General features: G+C 39.6%; 1 protein-coding gene across 1 annotated transcript in view; it reads right to left on the bottom strand.

Annotated features, from left to right (window-relative positions):
• Window positions 1-17,215, bottom strand: part of NPTN (neuroplastin) — a 59,238-nt gene that overhangs the window by 23,247 nt on the left and 18,776 nt on the right. The window contains exons 2-4 of the mRNA XM_049812386.1: window positions 10,313-10,660; window positions 4,608-4,776; window positions 76-170 (exon numbers count right to left, since the gene is read on the bottom strand). Coding sequence (XP_049668343.1) covers window positions 76-170; window positions 4,608-4,776; window positions 10,313-10,660 — 612 coding nt within the window. The remainder of the gene's footprint in view (window positions 1-75; window positions 171-4,607; window positions 4,777-10,312; window positions 10,661-17,215) is intronic.

Genomic DNA, 17,215 nt, shown 5'->3' on the forward strand with positions numbered 1-17,215 from the left:
CAAGCGAGATGGCAGAGGCAGTGAAAGCACTTCACTTTCAGGGAGATGAAACAAAACAAAACAAAACAAGAGTACCTCTCACTTCTATAGTGGCGTTGGCTATAGGAGAGTTTGAAAACACAAACACGCACAAGTATTCCCCTGACTCTTCTGCTCTGGGCTTCAAAATCCTGCAGACAGGGAGAGAACACATGAGCCATGTTAAGTACTGTGTTAGCAACCAAAAGTGAGCAGGCTAGGAATTTATTCCTCCCCTCCCACCCTCCACTTTAATCTTTTAACTGAATTTCACAGCTATTACTTGTCAATTCAAGGGATGTTGTACAGACATACCTACTTGAAATAAAGGATGTTGTTTGCCCAGAAAAAGGGTGAGCTCTAGTCTGGAAAGTCAGTACCAATTTAGCTGGAAAAGCTGCATTTAACTGAAAAGCAAAGAAGGACCCTGACACCTGTTAATTATGCACTACAGTTAGCTTGATACAAGTCATCCTCAAGTCACTAGCCTATTAGACAGGTATCACCTCCATTGAGGGAGAAATGTGATTTGTATGTACTACCTGTATTGAAAAAAAATCATACATGGCCAACTGGAAAGTGACAGACTACAAATACAATCAAGGCTTACACTGTCATCTCAAACTGTTTTCTTTTTTTCATAACCAAAATGAAACTGGTCCATTAATAGTTTTCTCTAACTCAGAACGGATGCAGAAAAACTGCAAAAGCTGGTCAACTCATGACGGAAGGCACCACACAGGAACCCGCTGCCACTTAAAATTAGGAAAGACTAATACAATAACAACTAGTAGAGGAAAAAACAGATGCAAGCCAGCCAGAAGAAAATCAGAGCTGCAACAAATGCAAATGCAAAAAAAAAAAAAAAAATCAAGATGCATTTACACTCGAAATGGTGCTAACTTCAAGTCCACCAGCTTTTGCTGTCCTTTGAAAAGCTTTCGGATACAAATGACTTAAAAGCTCTATGCATATGTTCTTCAGATTTACCTACAAAAGACATCTTAGACTAGAGACGCATACAATGATGTGACGCAGTTTACATCTCCACACAGCACAGAATAAGGCAGAGTTCTCCCCACCCCTCTCTTCCGTTACTGAAAGGCTTCTTGGCTCTCTTTTTTAATTATTAATTTTTTAAAACACATTAAGTAAATAGCATGGAGATGAACAGAAACCCTGCAAAAGAGCATTGTAATAAAATAATTTAATTACACATGGAAACTGCATAGACACATGGAAAAAGCTGCTCAGTTTAACACAATACTTTGATTCAAGTCTTCACTGTGTTTACAGCACTTACATTACAGAGTCGCCAGTGAAACTTTGAAGTTAGTTATAAAGTTGTAAGTCTTTCAGATAAACAACAATATTACCACTTTTCACAGAGTTAAAGATTATCTTAATGACAGAAAGAACGATCATTTAGTATCAAACATCAAAGCGGTAACTGTGTTTAAACTGCAGGCAGGTACAGTATCCTTAGAAAGTACACAGCCACCCTGAACATTAGTGCCTGCCAATGTTGCTGGAAAAAGGTGCAGTGCTCACCCAGCTGCAATGGGGCAACTCCACCCAACTATTTCCATTACTAAGCTATCCTACAACACTGCAATAGTGAGGGAAGGCAGAGAAAAATACCTGGCTTTCTGTACTGGCATTTAGGACCTTAATAGTTAAATAATCATAGTCTGACCACTGCTTTTTATCCACTACAGTCCATGCTTAAAGCAGAGGGGAGGGGCGTAAGACATTGTATTCTTTCAGTTCTACATAAGCTTCTTTTTAAAGTCTGAAACTATGGCACCCTCTACTAGAGTATTATTCCTGTAAACCATTAAAGCAAGTGTAAGTTGATATAGCTGCAAAGTATTATAGACAAACAAGCACCTGAAACAAGTTTGCTTAGCCAACAACTTCCCTCAGTCCTGTGTTTTTAGGAAGAGCCCAGCTTTTTGTAGGTGTAGACTTTTCAGCAGATGCAAAACCACCCAAAAAAAACATTTTCTTCAATTTAGCTCAGTAACCTGCTACTTAACTCTGAATTAACTGATGAGGAATTTGAAAAGAAATCACTACTTTTCTCCTCCAAACTATGAACATAGACTGGGGAACAGGTCTCCAGAATGAAAGCACAGGATGGCCAAAACCACTTCCAGGTACTTTCTGCTTGTAAAAGAATACACTACAAATAATTCTTCCTCATTTTTAATTGAAATGGTGAACTAAAAAGCTGTACTTAACTCTGAGCTTTCTGACTATAGCTGCCTACCAGCAAGAGCAGCTACATCAAGTTTGAATGAAGAATTCTGAAAGATGTGTTCAATTTCTAATGTTGTATGATGCAGGATTTTTAAGATACATAGTTTAACTTACAAATTCTGAATCTTTCTGAATGGTAAACAACACTGAACTTCAATGAACTAACTACATTTCATAGTGAAACAACACAGCTTAATGACTGAAACACCAAACCTGAAATATTTTTTATTTTTTAAGAAAAATAAGTAGAATGCAAAAGACTAATCAATCATGTAAAAAAAGATGCTGAAGTTAAATAACCTCTTTTAACTGTAACTATGTTGACAATGTTTGCATTAATTTGGTATTTCTGGATCAAAAAAAAAGTAACCAAATGAAGCTAGAAATTAAGGAAGAAATCAAATGCAATATGACCACATGCAATGAAGAAATGCCACAGAAAGCCTGAAACCACAACATACAACAAAGCAGCTTATAAATGAGCAGGAATTTGAGGTCTACATTGCAAATGCAAATTTTCCCAAATTGTCGAGCTGTCCTGTGATTGCAGCATGCTCTACCAACCCTTCATTCATTGGGAACAAAGTGACTGTCTTACAGTCTGCCCACGTTACTTCCTCCTTCTCCAGGACATTAAAACTGAAGGCAAGTTTAATTCTTCCTTTACTGAGAAATTTGAAAGGAAAAATCCACCCTAGTTTGGAATAGAGAAGTCAGCCTTGATACTTAGTTTCCTGAATAATAATGTGCAAATTTCAGTGATCTTGATGCAATGTACCTTTAGTAGCACTCAAGCTCATCCTTTTGAACAAGACTGCTCATCAAGTTAATTGCCAGATAAGAAAGCAAAGCCTTTAAAACTAAGACCCAGTGTTAAACATTGTACTGAGGAAATAACAGGATGTAATTATGGAACTAAATGAGACTTTTTTAACTGCAAAGCTGAATAGATGATGCAAAGTGAGCTAAAGTGGAAAACAAAAGGAAAAACTTGAACACATCTTTATCAGAATCAAACACAACTTCCATAATCCTGTGGATGAAAGGATGCTTTGCTAAGGCACTGAAAGCCTTGACTATTTCTTAATCCTGTGCCAGTAAGCAACATCAGCATGGTAAAGAACCCACAGTACTCTGCCAGAGACAGAAAAAAGTCAGTTCAGCATGTAGGCACGTTTCCTTGCTTTAGTGCAGACAAGGCACAGTAAAAAAGATGTACTATAATACAGTGGGCCTTGCCCAGACATAACCATCTCTTTCTAACACCTGAGTAAGAGGGTCTGAAGTGGTCTCATGTCTCCAAAGAGTAAGTTACCACCAGTGGTTAAGACACTCCTTGAGTGATCTTCATCCTAGCTTAACACTGAACAGAAAGTTCTATTTGCTATCCACGCTGGCATCAAGAGAAGAAAATGGAAGGGGGGGGGGGGGGGGGGGGCGGGGGGGAAGGCAAGAAAATTACACATACAAAACAGATCTCTGATAGCATCACTGAGCAAGCTTCATATGCTGTCAGCAACTCAATGGCAAGAAAGCCCCATTTCAGGAATACAGAAACCCTGAAAGGATTTCTGCTTGATGCAAGCTACAGTGAAACAAAAGAGGTGGCTGTACATGTTCTGTTCTCCTTCACACCCTTAGATGGAAGGTAGAAATAAAGCCAGAGCATGTGCACATGGAACAGATTAATGCTGAAAATGTGGCTGTGCTGACAAATAAGAAACACAAGTGATACAGCTGTACTGGTTTAATCAAGATTTGGTATCATTTCATAGTAGTGGTCTGACAACTCATCAGTCACAACTCAGACAACACCATCGTTCATCTCCCAAGGCCAGAAAATTACTAAAACAGCTTATTTTAGCAGTGATTTATGTGCTGCATTTCCCTGCACACTAAAAATGCACAGCTGCAGATCCATCTTCATGTAGACATAAGCAAGACTAAGACTGCACAAGATACTCAGAGGAAAAGAAAACTAGACTATATGTCTGTGCCTATGTCCACACATTATGTATACTCTAGAAAAGAACTAAATGAGTTTAGATTGAAGAGAGAAGTTTACAGTATGTTTTTGTTGATATTATGTTTACATGAGCTAACTGGGACAGCTGTAGACAGCAATTTTTCCAGAATTGTTCTTCTAACGCTATTCACAGATGTACTTTTTGTGGAGCCTCTTATGCAGATCAACTCAATTTGTCTGACCACTGAAGCTGAAACAGGGACCTTGGAGTCCCAACTTCCCATCATCTATTCCAAAGCTGTATGTCTACCAGGCTTGTTGTTCTCCAGTGTAACATGGAGGTTATTCCAAAGAGACTTACTTGTATTCTGTAGTGTTTGAAGATTTTCTAGTGCCAGGGATCTCCTCTCCGTTCTTCACCCAGTAACTGGCAGAAAGGGGGCTGGGACTTGTGGTGAGGTTACACTGCAATGTGACAGCCGGACCATACAGATGAATGACTACATCCTCGCTGGCATTGATCCTGGGCTCTGAAACAAAGGACACACTAAATAGCAACAAATCTTCACTGGCAATTGTGCCACACTAATCTAAAATTCAAAGGGAAATTGGGAAGGGAAAAAGACTACACAAGGAATGTCACTGCACTAATTTGGGAGACATCAAGAAAGTCACAAGAAAACAGCTGACCACTAGTAAAGGCAACACCTTATGGATCAGCACCCCTATATGGAAAAAAGAAATTTGTTTAGATTGTTTACCTTAATATTTAATATCACTACAGATTTCTGTGTAACACCATTAATCATTTTTTACACACTACTGACCATAACATGGGAAAACACTTGTCCTGTGACTACACATAAGAGATCAGCTGGTCTCAGCTGCTGGAAGCAACTTCTTTCTGGCTATTACTTGGTTCCTCTACTTTGAGGTTTAAAACATACCCATTTTCTATATAGAATAACCCTCAAAATTAGACAGTCTTCTGAATAATATTTCTGGACATCCCCCTGCAAAAAGACTAATGTCTACCCAAGGAAAAACATCCTGTGCACACAAGATATTTCAAATAGCATGACTTTTCTGATGTCTGAAATTCAAGCAAGCACCCAGTGTGAATAAGGCACAAGTCTGATGAAGAATGGCTGAAAGCAGCCCTTAATGCTTAACAATAAAAAGTAAGAATATACACCATGTTAGAGTCGGGAACAATTTCATTTCTAAAGTAACCTTAATCATAAACATTTATGAAGGGGGGGGAAACCAACCCTGAGCCTCATTGCATAAACAGACCACAAGAGTTACACACTTTGCTCGTTGCATCACAAACTGAACCCAGGCTGTTTTACATTATATTTGATGGTAACATCAAATTCACATTTTTTAGGGGAAAGCCTTTCAGTAGTGAGAAGATTAGTATGAGGGCACTGTCCTTACATTTAATAACCACGTTTTCTTAAGATGATGCAGACAGATATTACTCTCCAATAAATAAGGCTGATGAATTTTTATAATAGTTGGAGACACACTTCTTCCCAAACTTGGAAAAAAGACCTTTCCCTTGAAGGTCTCATGGCTCACAGCTGGTTTCAAGTATTCTGTAAAAAAAAAAAAAACCCCAAACCAAAAAAACCACCAACCAAAAACCCAAACCAAACCCCTAACACAGGATGACAGAGCTTAAAGGAAATCTAAGAATTCTTGCTATTTGTCTTCCAAAAATATCTAGATTTAGTATTGGCTATAGTTACAGCTTGAACTAAAGACCACTGCTATAGCAGTCTCTACCATGTAAATGCTGCTGTGGTGTCCTCTCTCTGATGTATTTCCTTACTTTAAAGGGTGAAATGAATTCCAAGGAGGTAGCAGTCATCAGCTGCTCTTTTCAGCTACCACATTCCTGCAGCGCCAACCTCTCTGAATGCAAGGGCTGCCTCCTCTGCATTCTGGTTGGCAGCAAATGGCAGGAGGGTGAGCAAGTCGGTCAGTAATGAACGTCTTCATGACTTTTGCAAGTCAGCAACGGATTTTTAATTCTGTAAATTTTGTTATGCCTTGTGGTAACATATTTGGAATATAAATTTAATCACATCCATGCAGTCTTTTGGATATTCATCTGCAAAGTACTTGGAACACAAATTATGAAACGGAATGAGGGTAAGTGGAAAATACCAGTACCGTTAGAAACACTGCATTTTTCATCACATAAAACATTCACCTATCCAATAGTACAGTACTTAGATTATTGCCCAGAGAGGCAGGGAGAAAAATTATCTACCTACTAATAACCTGCCAAAGTCATTTGACTCCTGTATATCCTTTCCCCCTTTCTTCAGCAGGCTGGCTACATAGCTTCTTTCCACAGCTATTTAAAAGTAGGACTATCATTTAAATGCAGAAAAACACAGATAACTGTAGTAATGGAGTGGTTTTTGACACTTCTAATAGACACTTTGCTATTATCACACATTTTCAACTGTGTTTCTGCCTCATTGTTCCCATACTGGGAATTTTAACCATGCAAAGATCTGTTTGGGTCCTATGGGGTACAAAATTGTTTTGTTAAATTAAGCCATACCATTACTAGACTGCCCTAAATGGTTCTCCATACCCAACAAAAAGCTTGTGTCCATTCTCAGAAAAACACTAACAGAGCTCTGGAAATATTTTTAGTAACGTATTTGGAATAGTTGATTCAGTGTCAGAACACTTATCTAGAGAAATAACTTTTGGTAGAATTCACTGATCATACTGGGTTTTGTTTTAAGCGTTTTTCTTTGATGATGAAAGCAGCGTCTTCAAGTCTGTAGCCTGCAAAATAAATGCAGTGGTTTCCTTTCAGAAGGAGGATGCTGGCAGGACAGGCTTCAGGCCGCTGTAACAGACTGCAACGCATCTAGCGAGCATTGTTACAACAGATGCTGATGCTGTCTGTGCTGTGCTGAGACACAACCTAAAGTGCTGATCAGCCTGCAGCGATCCTGGAAACGGAAAGCATACATATGGAATGCTATCATCAGAAAGGATTACACAAATGCTAGCAACAGGAAAAAGTCAGAAAAAAAATAATCTGAATCAAGTCCCTAGAGAAACTGGAAAGTTACAAGACTTAATCCAGAAGGGTTTTGACAGTGGTAATCTTCTGGCTTTCATATTCTGTTGATAATGGACTCTTCAGCCTCTACCACTGATGAACCAGGACATAGAAGAAAAACCTGCCTGGAGCTCCAATGACTACTTCTGCCAACTCATACCTATTCCTACCTACATCTCTGCTAAACTGCGATGTCCAGAGTATATTTACAGTTGTCTCAAGCTTGCTTTGCTGGAGTTTGCTGGGGCCTTTTTTTCCTGACTTGCAACTTTTTAAGTTTTAGGGTAAGAAAATTAAAGGCAACTGCAGTCTCATTTACATCTTTTACCTGCATTTATGTTACTTTAGTTTATTAAAGAAAAAAAAAGCAGCAATCAGGCACTCCTAGCATGATTTAATTCTAGAAGACAAACTGAAAATGGAATACTACTGGGACAGCGACATCCCAAGAAGAATGTCCACTTGAAAGAGCAAGATGCTGAAGAGTCTTTCTTTAAATATCATTTAAACTGCCCATTTTATGTAAGAGCAGGTTGTAAAGTTAAAAACCAACCAACCAAAAAAACCCCTACCATCAGTAAGTGAAATTCTTTATCCAAATTAGGAATAAGATAGAAGCCAGATGCTAGTTCTTGGATGCTAACTTTTAAAAATCAAGTTGCATTTTAACTCTCTGCATTCAAGTTCTGGTATTTGAGACAAGATGTGATTTAAAGGACAGTGAAAGATGTTGTGCTCTTTTGATACATTTGATATTTCTTTTCAGTGATGTTGATGTCAAATAAGGCCAGCAGCAAAATGTCCACCATTAGCTGGAAACTCCAACACTGTTTAGTCAGGAAATGCCCATTTCAAAGACAAATTGTGTTTTCGCACACACAGTACAGCAGCTGAGACATTTTGGGCAGTTTCAGATAAGATGGTCTCCACCTTCCAGGGACAGCTTAGAAACCTGCCTCCCCCCTTATCTCTGTTTCCAGCATGGTCACGCAGGAGTTTGATGTCCAAGTGGTCTGTTTCCCAAGCAGTAGCTGGTCAGATCTCTTAACATACACAATATTACAGTGTAAAAGCATTAAAGTATTTGGCTCAACATTTCCCCACACCATGAATAAAACACAAAAGCAGAATTATTATCCCAGGCACAAGGCACTTAACAATGAAGTCACAATACACACACTCCAGAATTAGTAGCACCAGATGCAATAAGACAATGTTAACTGGGGAGGAAGACGAAAGGTTAAACTTCAGTCCCCGGAGCAGGTTAGTATCAATGGCCTGAGAGAAGAAAAACCCACTTTCCATATGGAGACATTTTCACAACAATTCATTCCCAAATGGTGACTTTTCATATGAAAAGGATTTTCTCCCTCAGTAGGTTACTAAAACTGACTGGACACAAAGAGAGGTACACAGGACCACCACAGACTTGCCACACTCAAGAAAAACTAAAGGTCTCAACAGGGGCAGAAGAACATTTGCAGGAGACATTACTTCCTAGAAGACAATTTTTTTTAGCTTTGTCTTAAGGTAGTATCATTTCCTAAAGTTACATGGCTCTTGCCGTGGTAGGTGATGCAAGCAATGTACCCATCTGAGTCCTTTGGGACCTCAAAGGACAAAGGAGAAATCAAGCATTAGGACTGAAAGCTGAGCAGGTTTGAGCTGAATGACCCAATGCCACTTAAGTTTTCAAGTCAATCCACATCACTGGGTTCACTGTCTATTTTTCCACATATATTGATGTTGTTTCCATTTTCCAGAGGGAAGGTCTCTGATCCAGCAGTGCCAACTGCAGCACCACACTTTAGGGAGAGTTTTGGGGGTTTTTTTGTTTGGTTGGTTTTTTAAAAGGTATCCAAAACCATAACTGAGACATAATTACAGAGTTTGACATTTTTATACCCATACAAAACTCAAAAGTGGTACAGAAAAGGTTTATTTACGCTATTGTGCTCTGTGCTAGTCAACACCTGTGCTCTATTCTTTGCCATCTTGGGTCACTGAGAAAGCAAATTCAGTACCTCCATGCAGCAGGCTCATGTTGCAGATTTAATTCACTCAACCTATAACTCATTAGACATTTGCTTCACCTTGCTAGCAAATGCAAGAGTTTTGCATCTTACACAAAATGAAACACGGTTCTTCTCTACTGACTCTGATGATACAAATTTCCAAACTCATTTGGGACTGCTTTAAAAGCAAGCTGAATGCAGAAAAGCCTTGTAACAAAAAAAGAACAAAAAGCAATTCTGGGTCAACCATATTCTCTGCTTTTGAAAGCTCTGCTGCTGCCAAAAGTTGCATTCTCAGATGAAAGTCATTTAGCTAAAGTTATTAGTTCAACACTGGGGGAGGATATTCCCCCCCCTCTTTCATAGGCTGGATTAAGAATAGCTGCATCAGTTCAGTGCTGCTGCATCAGAGAACTCATTAGGAACATGCTGCTGTTCAGAAAGGAAAAGAAACACCACCACTTCATGGAAAAATCCAAACATTAACAGTCACAGGTTACTGAAAGGGAAGGATTTGTACAGAAGCACATATGCAACCAAAACCATGTGAGAAGGCATTCAGAGAAATTCCAAGAGAACAGAAGAAATAAACCGGTTAGACCTGGGAAGAACACCAAAATCAAATACAAAGGCACTCATGGAGAAGCCAGCATTAGCATGGCTGGAAACCTACTACAAAACTAAAGGGGGTAGGGAAGAAACACAAATTCAACACCAAGCTTGTTTTCACACAGAAGCTATAAAACAGATCCATAGATTTTCCCAAGTCCTTTGATCCTAAGGAGAAGAGACACAGATGGCAGACAACGTCAGCACTACAGGCAGAGGAGCAGTCTCAGGTTCAAAACAACAGGACAAGGTAGCAGAGGGTTTTTATTGGGGTAACGGGAGGGTAAGGGTCACTAGACTGCCTCTAGATACTACAGTACCACTACTGTAGGGTGCCGGACTCACTCTGAAGGACGCTTATAGTAGCCTGGGCTCGAATCCATGTTATGGAGGGATTTTGCCTCAAGTCATTCCTCCTGGGATCGTTGCTGGCCCTGCACTCGTAAGTCCCAGAGTCTTCCAAGGTAAGGCGGGTTATTCTCAGCACACTCACCCCATTCGCCCCGTAGGCAGTGTTAATGGTGACACGGCGCTTCCGAGCGCCATCCCACAGCTGTTTGAAAGACTCAGCCCGGTTGACTTCAGCATACCACCACTGGATCTCTGGAGTGGGGTTCCCAACCACATCACAGTACAGTTCAAAGGCGTCCCCCGTGAGTTTAGTTTCTGACATGGGCGACTTGACAAACCCAGCTAGAGGGAGGGGCAGCAGAAATGCAGTGACAGAGTGGCAGAAAACAAAAGATCTTATAAAGAACAAAGCAATGAGGTGCAGAAAACAAAGAGTTAGATAAGACATTAGCATCTACAATAACACAACTTGCATAGAAAAAGCACAACACGGAACACCTGCGGATGGAGGTCAATAGTTTGAGAGCAGTGTGCTCCCACTCAGAGTATTCATGGGAAGCACAGCTTCACGGCATGAAGTGCTTATCCTCGCCACTCCAGGGCATCCATCCATGGCAGCTGTACTTGGGAAGCCATGGGCTGCAAAGCACACCAGCTAGGAGGCACCTCCAAGCCGCAGAGCAGACTGATGGGTTTTCAAGCCTTTTTCAGTCACATGGACCTTGTAATTGGCAAGTGTTAAGTGTTAAGTGTTCATGACCAGATGACTTTTCTCTAAAGAGTTTTCTTGCTTTATATGACCTGTTTACAGGGGGGGAAAGGGTAAAACCCTAACCTTCTGCCCTATACCGCTCACAATTGTGAACTCTGCTTTGACCTCTTCTTCCATTTATTTCAGACTTCTGAGGCAGGGAATTCCCCAAGATACAAGCAACCTACTTTCCTGAAGTAGCTGGATCACCACAGCTCCAGGAGTCTCATAACCTTCTAAGGTGAGGGGAATTTCAGTGATATATATATATATATATATACACACACACACACACAGATAATTTCATTAGTTACAAAACGGACAGCAAAGGTACTTCAACAAACCACATGATTTTTGCCTTCTGAAATGAGATGCCATGCTGATATTTGTGACCAGGCCAAAATATCCTTATTATGTCATGAAATCCTTCAATACTTACCAGCTTCAGAGCTGTGTTAAGAGCACAGACATACTAAATTGTCCTTCAATCCTATTTTCAAAGGTATCTATTGAAAACAGTGTTGCCTTAAAGCTAGTCTCTTCCCCCGCCAGGCCCCCCCTAAAACTAAAAGATTAGAATACAGCTGGCCAGACAGATTATGCAGCAAAACCCGTCATATTGCTGTGTTCCCTGGGCAGCAGGACTCCTCATCAGCAAGCAGAGTTAAGAGTGCCACACAGCTGATAAAACTCAGATTGTTTCATCCCTTTCCTCAAATTCACAGCTTATTTTCAGGAAGAGGATTGAAAGACAATTCAAAGGATTTTAGAAAATGGAAAGGTGGACTTAAAGCCTTGTTCTGATGCACACTCATTAAATAGCATTCATTCCCCCCTCATCATTTGACCACACACACTCATGAAACAGTGAAACAAACAGTTGTACGCTGACAGACAATGACATGGGAAGTTTGTGCTATAGATGCATCTCCAAAGAATCATTTGGGCCAGAAAAGACCAAGAGTCTCTAAAGCACACACACAAACTGTTCCTTGCCGGGACAGTCCTGTTTGAAGAGCAACTGTGCCGCAGCTGTGAGTAACAGCTACAAGAACAAACACTCAAAAATAAAAAATACTAACCTCAGAAATTGTTTCAGTTACAAACTCATTTGACAAGGATTCTCCAGCCTTGTACTCCAGCGCTAAAGGAGATGAGCTCTACGCTCAGTACAAATACTACAGCAAATAATCCATTGCTGCAGGGAGAGAGAGGAAGAGCTATTGCTCTAGAAGTGCCCTAATTACTAGCAGTTACAAACTGCATTAAGACCACCGTTGTTGTTTCTTGAGGTTAACAAGGATCACACTGTTTTCACGCTGCTGCTTGAGATAACACAAGAGACCAGGTTATGATCTTGCTCTGCTGGACTGTCCCCATTTCAAGGGATTCTGAACGAGGAAGGCTTTGTATTCCCATAAAGGCATAAATCAAACAGCGAGACTGGCATCTATCTCAATGTGGTTTACTAGATGCAATAGGCTAAAGCAGTAGCATATGGCACAGGCTAGCTTCTTTCCAAATCTTAGGGGTTCTCTCTCCTATACTATAGCCTTTTTTTTCTCCTACCTTCCACCATAATATTGAAACACCACTCACAGCTGAAGAGATGACTAGCTCAGGGAAGACTGCTCAGAACACTATCCCCCTTCTATGGGTTCCCAGTTTCCACTAAACACTGCTGTACAAAGATGATGAACTCTCCTGTTGTGAAATGCATCCCTGAAGTCAAAGGCCAAGTGACCCAAACCCCTAAAGCTGCAATTCAATCCTACTTCTCCAGCTGTCCTGGCTATTAAGCAACCATTTCTGCAAGAAAAGGCTTCTTACCTAGCCTTTGTGGCAGGGATAAATGGGTGTAATTGTATATTTTAAAATAACTGTGAGCTGCACTGTTGCTGGGGCTACACAATAGACATATGTGGTATGAAAGAGTACTGTAAATCCTCTTATTAAAAGGAATATCAGTAATTTGAATAAAACAGGCTGTCAAAAGCTTTTGGTTTTGAATCTGATTCTGTATTTGCTAAGCTGTTAAAAGTATTATAACTTTTGCACAAAGCCTAAAAATAATTTAAAAAGATTAAACTGGACAACTGCATCAAAAGGTCTCTTTAGTAAATATTCTCCCAGTTTAAGTTTTAAACCCTACCATTTCCATCAGTTTCAAATCCTCTTGAAAAACAATGTCTCAGATTATGATATATTTCAATGCAACACTCTCTCTTTATCTGAGTAACCATGTCATCAGCACAGATAACTCCATAATGATGGCAAAGAAAAAACAAACTGGATTTGGTGGCATTCCCCACCAAAAAGTGCTCTTTAAAAAGTTATTCCAGGTTAGAATAAAATCCTGGAAGGACAAATGGGAATGAAAGTGGTAGAAATGCCTCCATATACAAATTAATAAAAACTCTGCATTACAAAGGAGTGGCAGTGCTATTAAAAACCCTACACAAGAGCCTCAGATTAACGTTTTGCATTTTCAGTCATTCAGAAACAGCAAAGGCAATACATCAAACAGCATTGGTAAGTTGAGGCGATGCTTCCAGCTACAGTATATCTGCCAGAAGGCCATTTCTGATTAAGATATCTAGCCAGAAGCTGCAAAAAGAGCTGAAATCTGCCAGTACCAAGCAGACATGTTTAAAAAAAATTTTAAAAAAGGCTAAATATTACAGAGTATGAATGCTCCCTGTCACACAACAGGAGTCTGGAAACTGAAGTACTCCTGCTTTTTGGCAATTGTCACTGATTTCCATAATTGTTCAAAACCAAACAGAAAATGATACCATACAGATTTCATTGCTTACATAAGAGGCTTTCAGAGCCCAACAGTTTCCTTACTTGGTCTTCTCCAAGCATAGTACTTGCTGCTTTGTTATTATCATGTTCTGCACAATTCTAGACACAGGAGCAGCAAAAGAACAAATACGTACCAAAACACAAACAGATCAAGCCAAGAGGTCAAGGTTTTGTTAAAGTGATTATACTAGATCTGTTTAAAACTGAAAACCTGCCCTTCTTTGAAATTTATAGCTGTCTTCTTTCCAAAGTGTAAACTGTAGGAAGCACTGGTTGCAAGAATAATTTTCAGCCCCAGCTTGCAAGTGTCAGCCCTCTACAGAATAGCAGAGCAAAACTGCTGTCAATATTCAAAAGCTCACAAAGGTCAGGGCTCTTGGGAGGGTGTAGGAAGGAGGCAATAATCCATAGATCACACCTTAAGATCACATAGACCCATGGGAAGCAGCAGAGTAGCCCAAATCTTAAGTGAATCCTTAATACCAAATACAATAGGAATAAGCACTTTTAAGTGCTTACAAGAAAATATTCTTACAAAGTTTTGAAACTGTAAATTTTCATTACATTGACAGCTGTATTTATTTCATTATAGTCATAAATGAGTTATTCTGTTGCACAGTCTGTTTTCCTCATTAAAATAAAAAGATGTTTGAGAGGGAGGGTTGTTCAGGTTTGGGATATTTTTAAAGCTAATGGTTATCATGCAGAGAACAAGGGAAACCTCTTGTTAAACACCCCTTACAGGTCTTCATGGTATACCAGAATGTAAGAAAAATAATGCACAATGGTCCTGAACGCGTAGCTATTCAAGTACCCTATTATGTTTCCAACCAATTATTTTTTTTTAATTAATTGATGGTTATCTGCCTGAAGGACAGAATGAAAAACTAGTGGCAATAACATTAAATCACTTCTGAAGTGATGCTTATTGATTGAAGATTTGATCTCATCCACCAATTGTGAGGATGAAGGTGAGGAAAGCAATGGACTCATGCTCTAAAACTAGAGAAGCAAATTAGTCTCCACATACAATTCTGCCAAAGAGTAATGAAATCCAGTGCACAGCAGGGCTCTTCATGTTTATAAACCCCTGTATGTTAAAATTTGTATTGTAGTGAAGAACCACTAAATCCGGATTAAGAAAAAATGCCTTTTGAAAGACAGGTGCACTTGAACTGGGAGTGAGGGAGAAGCTGAGCTATTCAAAAGGCTGGCCAAAAATTTCCATATGCAGTAAGAAAAACATGTACAGCAGGCTCCCAGAGCCAGAAAGCTGGAAAAGCTCCATATTCAACAAATGCAGAGTTCAGAAGAGGAGAGTGGACAAGAAGCCTAAAGATGGAGAGTTTAAATGAGCGTAAAAGCTTAGCTTTACCACTCCTAAGCAACCTGTTTTCATTAATGAGGCTTTATCAATGAAAGACACCTTTTCAGATTAATTTTTGTTCTGCCAATATTTATGAGCTACCTGTTGGCCAAAAGCAAGCAAGGCCAAACCAAGCTACATTCCAGCTTTGGCATATAAATAAATCACAGCTTTACATACTAGCAATACCCCTTCCAACTTCAGCACCTTTTCCAACTGCAGCTATTTCCCTCAATGACGGAAGCCAGAGAAGAGTCAGTAACCAAGTACCTCTGGAAGAGGTGCAGGTGGGAGAAGGACAAGGCTCGTCTTCTTGCTGATGTGATCATGTAACTGTAGGATTAAATATGCATACAACTAGAAATTTATACATATTAGAAGTGTGTGGAATATTTAACTGTAATTTTGACCAGCTTCTGAAGCCTGTAGAGCAGCTGGTGTTCTACCTTGGCTGGAACCCCCCGAATAGCTTAAAAACAGTATTGCAATGACCAAAGAGCTTCCCAACTTCCTTGCCTGCTAGAATGAACGCACAAAATAGGATCTTGATAGAGATCAACAATTATTATAGAATATGCTAACAGTGATCTACCAGTCTAAGAATATACAGGAAGCAGTACCTGACAAAATCATCCTTGAGTTGCAGAAATAATTGCACTATTGATTTAAATATTCTATGTTACTGAAATTTAACAGCAGGTGCACTAGGTTGTGAAAGAATCAATGACAACAGCATTGGAGAAGCAAAGCAGGAAGAATATTGATCTCCCCAAGTTAAAGTCCAGTCTAAGGAAAGTGTTTTTAAAAATAAAGCTACATTTTGCCTTAAGAAAAAGTAGGTAAGTGCTAGCTGAGGAAAGGAAGTGTTAAACCAGTCCTAGCAAAGACAGAAAGAACCAGGTTTAAATGAAATGCAGGTATTGCAAAAAGCCCTAACAATGTAGAACAAACTAATTTCTCTTGGTTTTACGTTTATCAGGCATGAAGACTAAAGCTGAAAACAAGCACAAGACCATCAACATCAAATAGCAAGAGGAGACAGTCTTGAAAAGAGTCTGCAAAGATCAGGAAACAAGCAGCTATGAAGCTCCAAGAGCACAAGAGGCCGTTCAGAGAAGTTCAAAGCAGAACACACACACGAACATACAAAGGTGATCTAAGCGAGGGAAATGCAATGTATTTCCAAGGATGTTTTCAACCACAAGGAATATAGCTGTAACAAAGCAATTTTATATTTGGGGGCAAAGCAGCACACCTCTCCATCAAGCAAGACAATGCTCCTATCCTATCGTGATCCCATCTTTATCTTGTGGGGAATTCCACTTATACAAAGAAAGAAAACACGGTTCAAAGCTCAAAAAAAGAGAGTTTGCAAAGCTAGTGCAAAAATAAACCTGATTTTCAGTATGAACCCACAATACACAGATAAAATCTAGACTGCTCAGGGACTGAATGCTTTACTGACTGTCTATGTTTACAGTGAAAACTGTCATGTAAACAGAGAGGCTGATGTTTCCTATTTGTCCTATTAGACCACCGTAAGTCTGTATTTCACTGCTTCTCCACTGCTCTCAGGTGTTTAGCAGAATTCTGGAGACTATTTCTGTGCACTGGTTGAGGGCTTAGCCTGCAATTCCACTTATTTATGGACTGAATAAAGTAAAGCTAAGCTAGCCCTTTTTTTGTTTCCCTTTGTCTCTGAAAACCCATTAAAAGATTTCCTATTAATATAAAGTAATTCGTTTTTGTAAATACATGCCTTCAGGAATGCCTTTCCTATGGAACATCAAATGGAATATCAAAAAGCCAAATATCTTTGCCAAGGTGAAGTTTTTTACGTTCTATAGACCAGCGTTATCCAAAATGCTCCGGTTGAGATATTGGTATATTACTCCAGCAAATGCCACTACCCCTGGTATCAAAGTTCTACCACCAAAAACAGGCATTAAGGGTTGAAGCTTTCAGCGAGCTA

The sequence above is a fragment of the Accipiter gentilis genome, chromosome 10, assembly GCF_929443795.1.
Source record: "Accipiter gentilis chromosome 10, bAccGen1.1, whole genome shotgun sequence".
Taxonomy (NCBI): Eukaryota; Metazoa; Chordata; class Aves; order Accipitriformes; family Accipitridae; genus Astur; species Astur gentilis.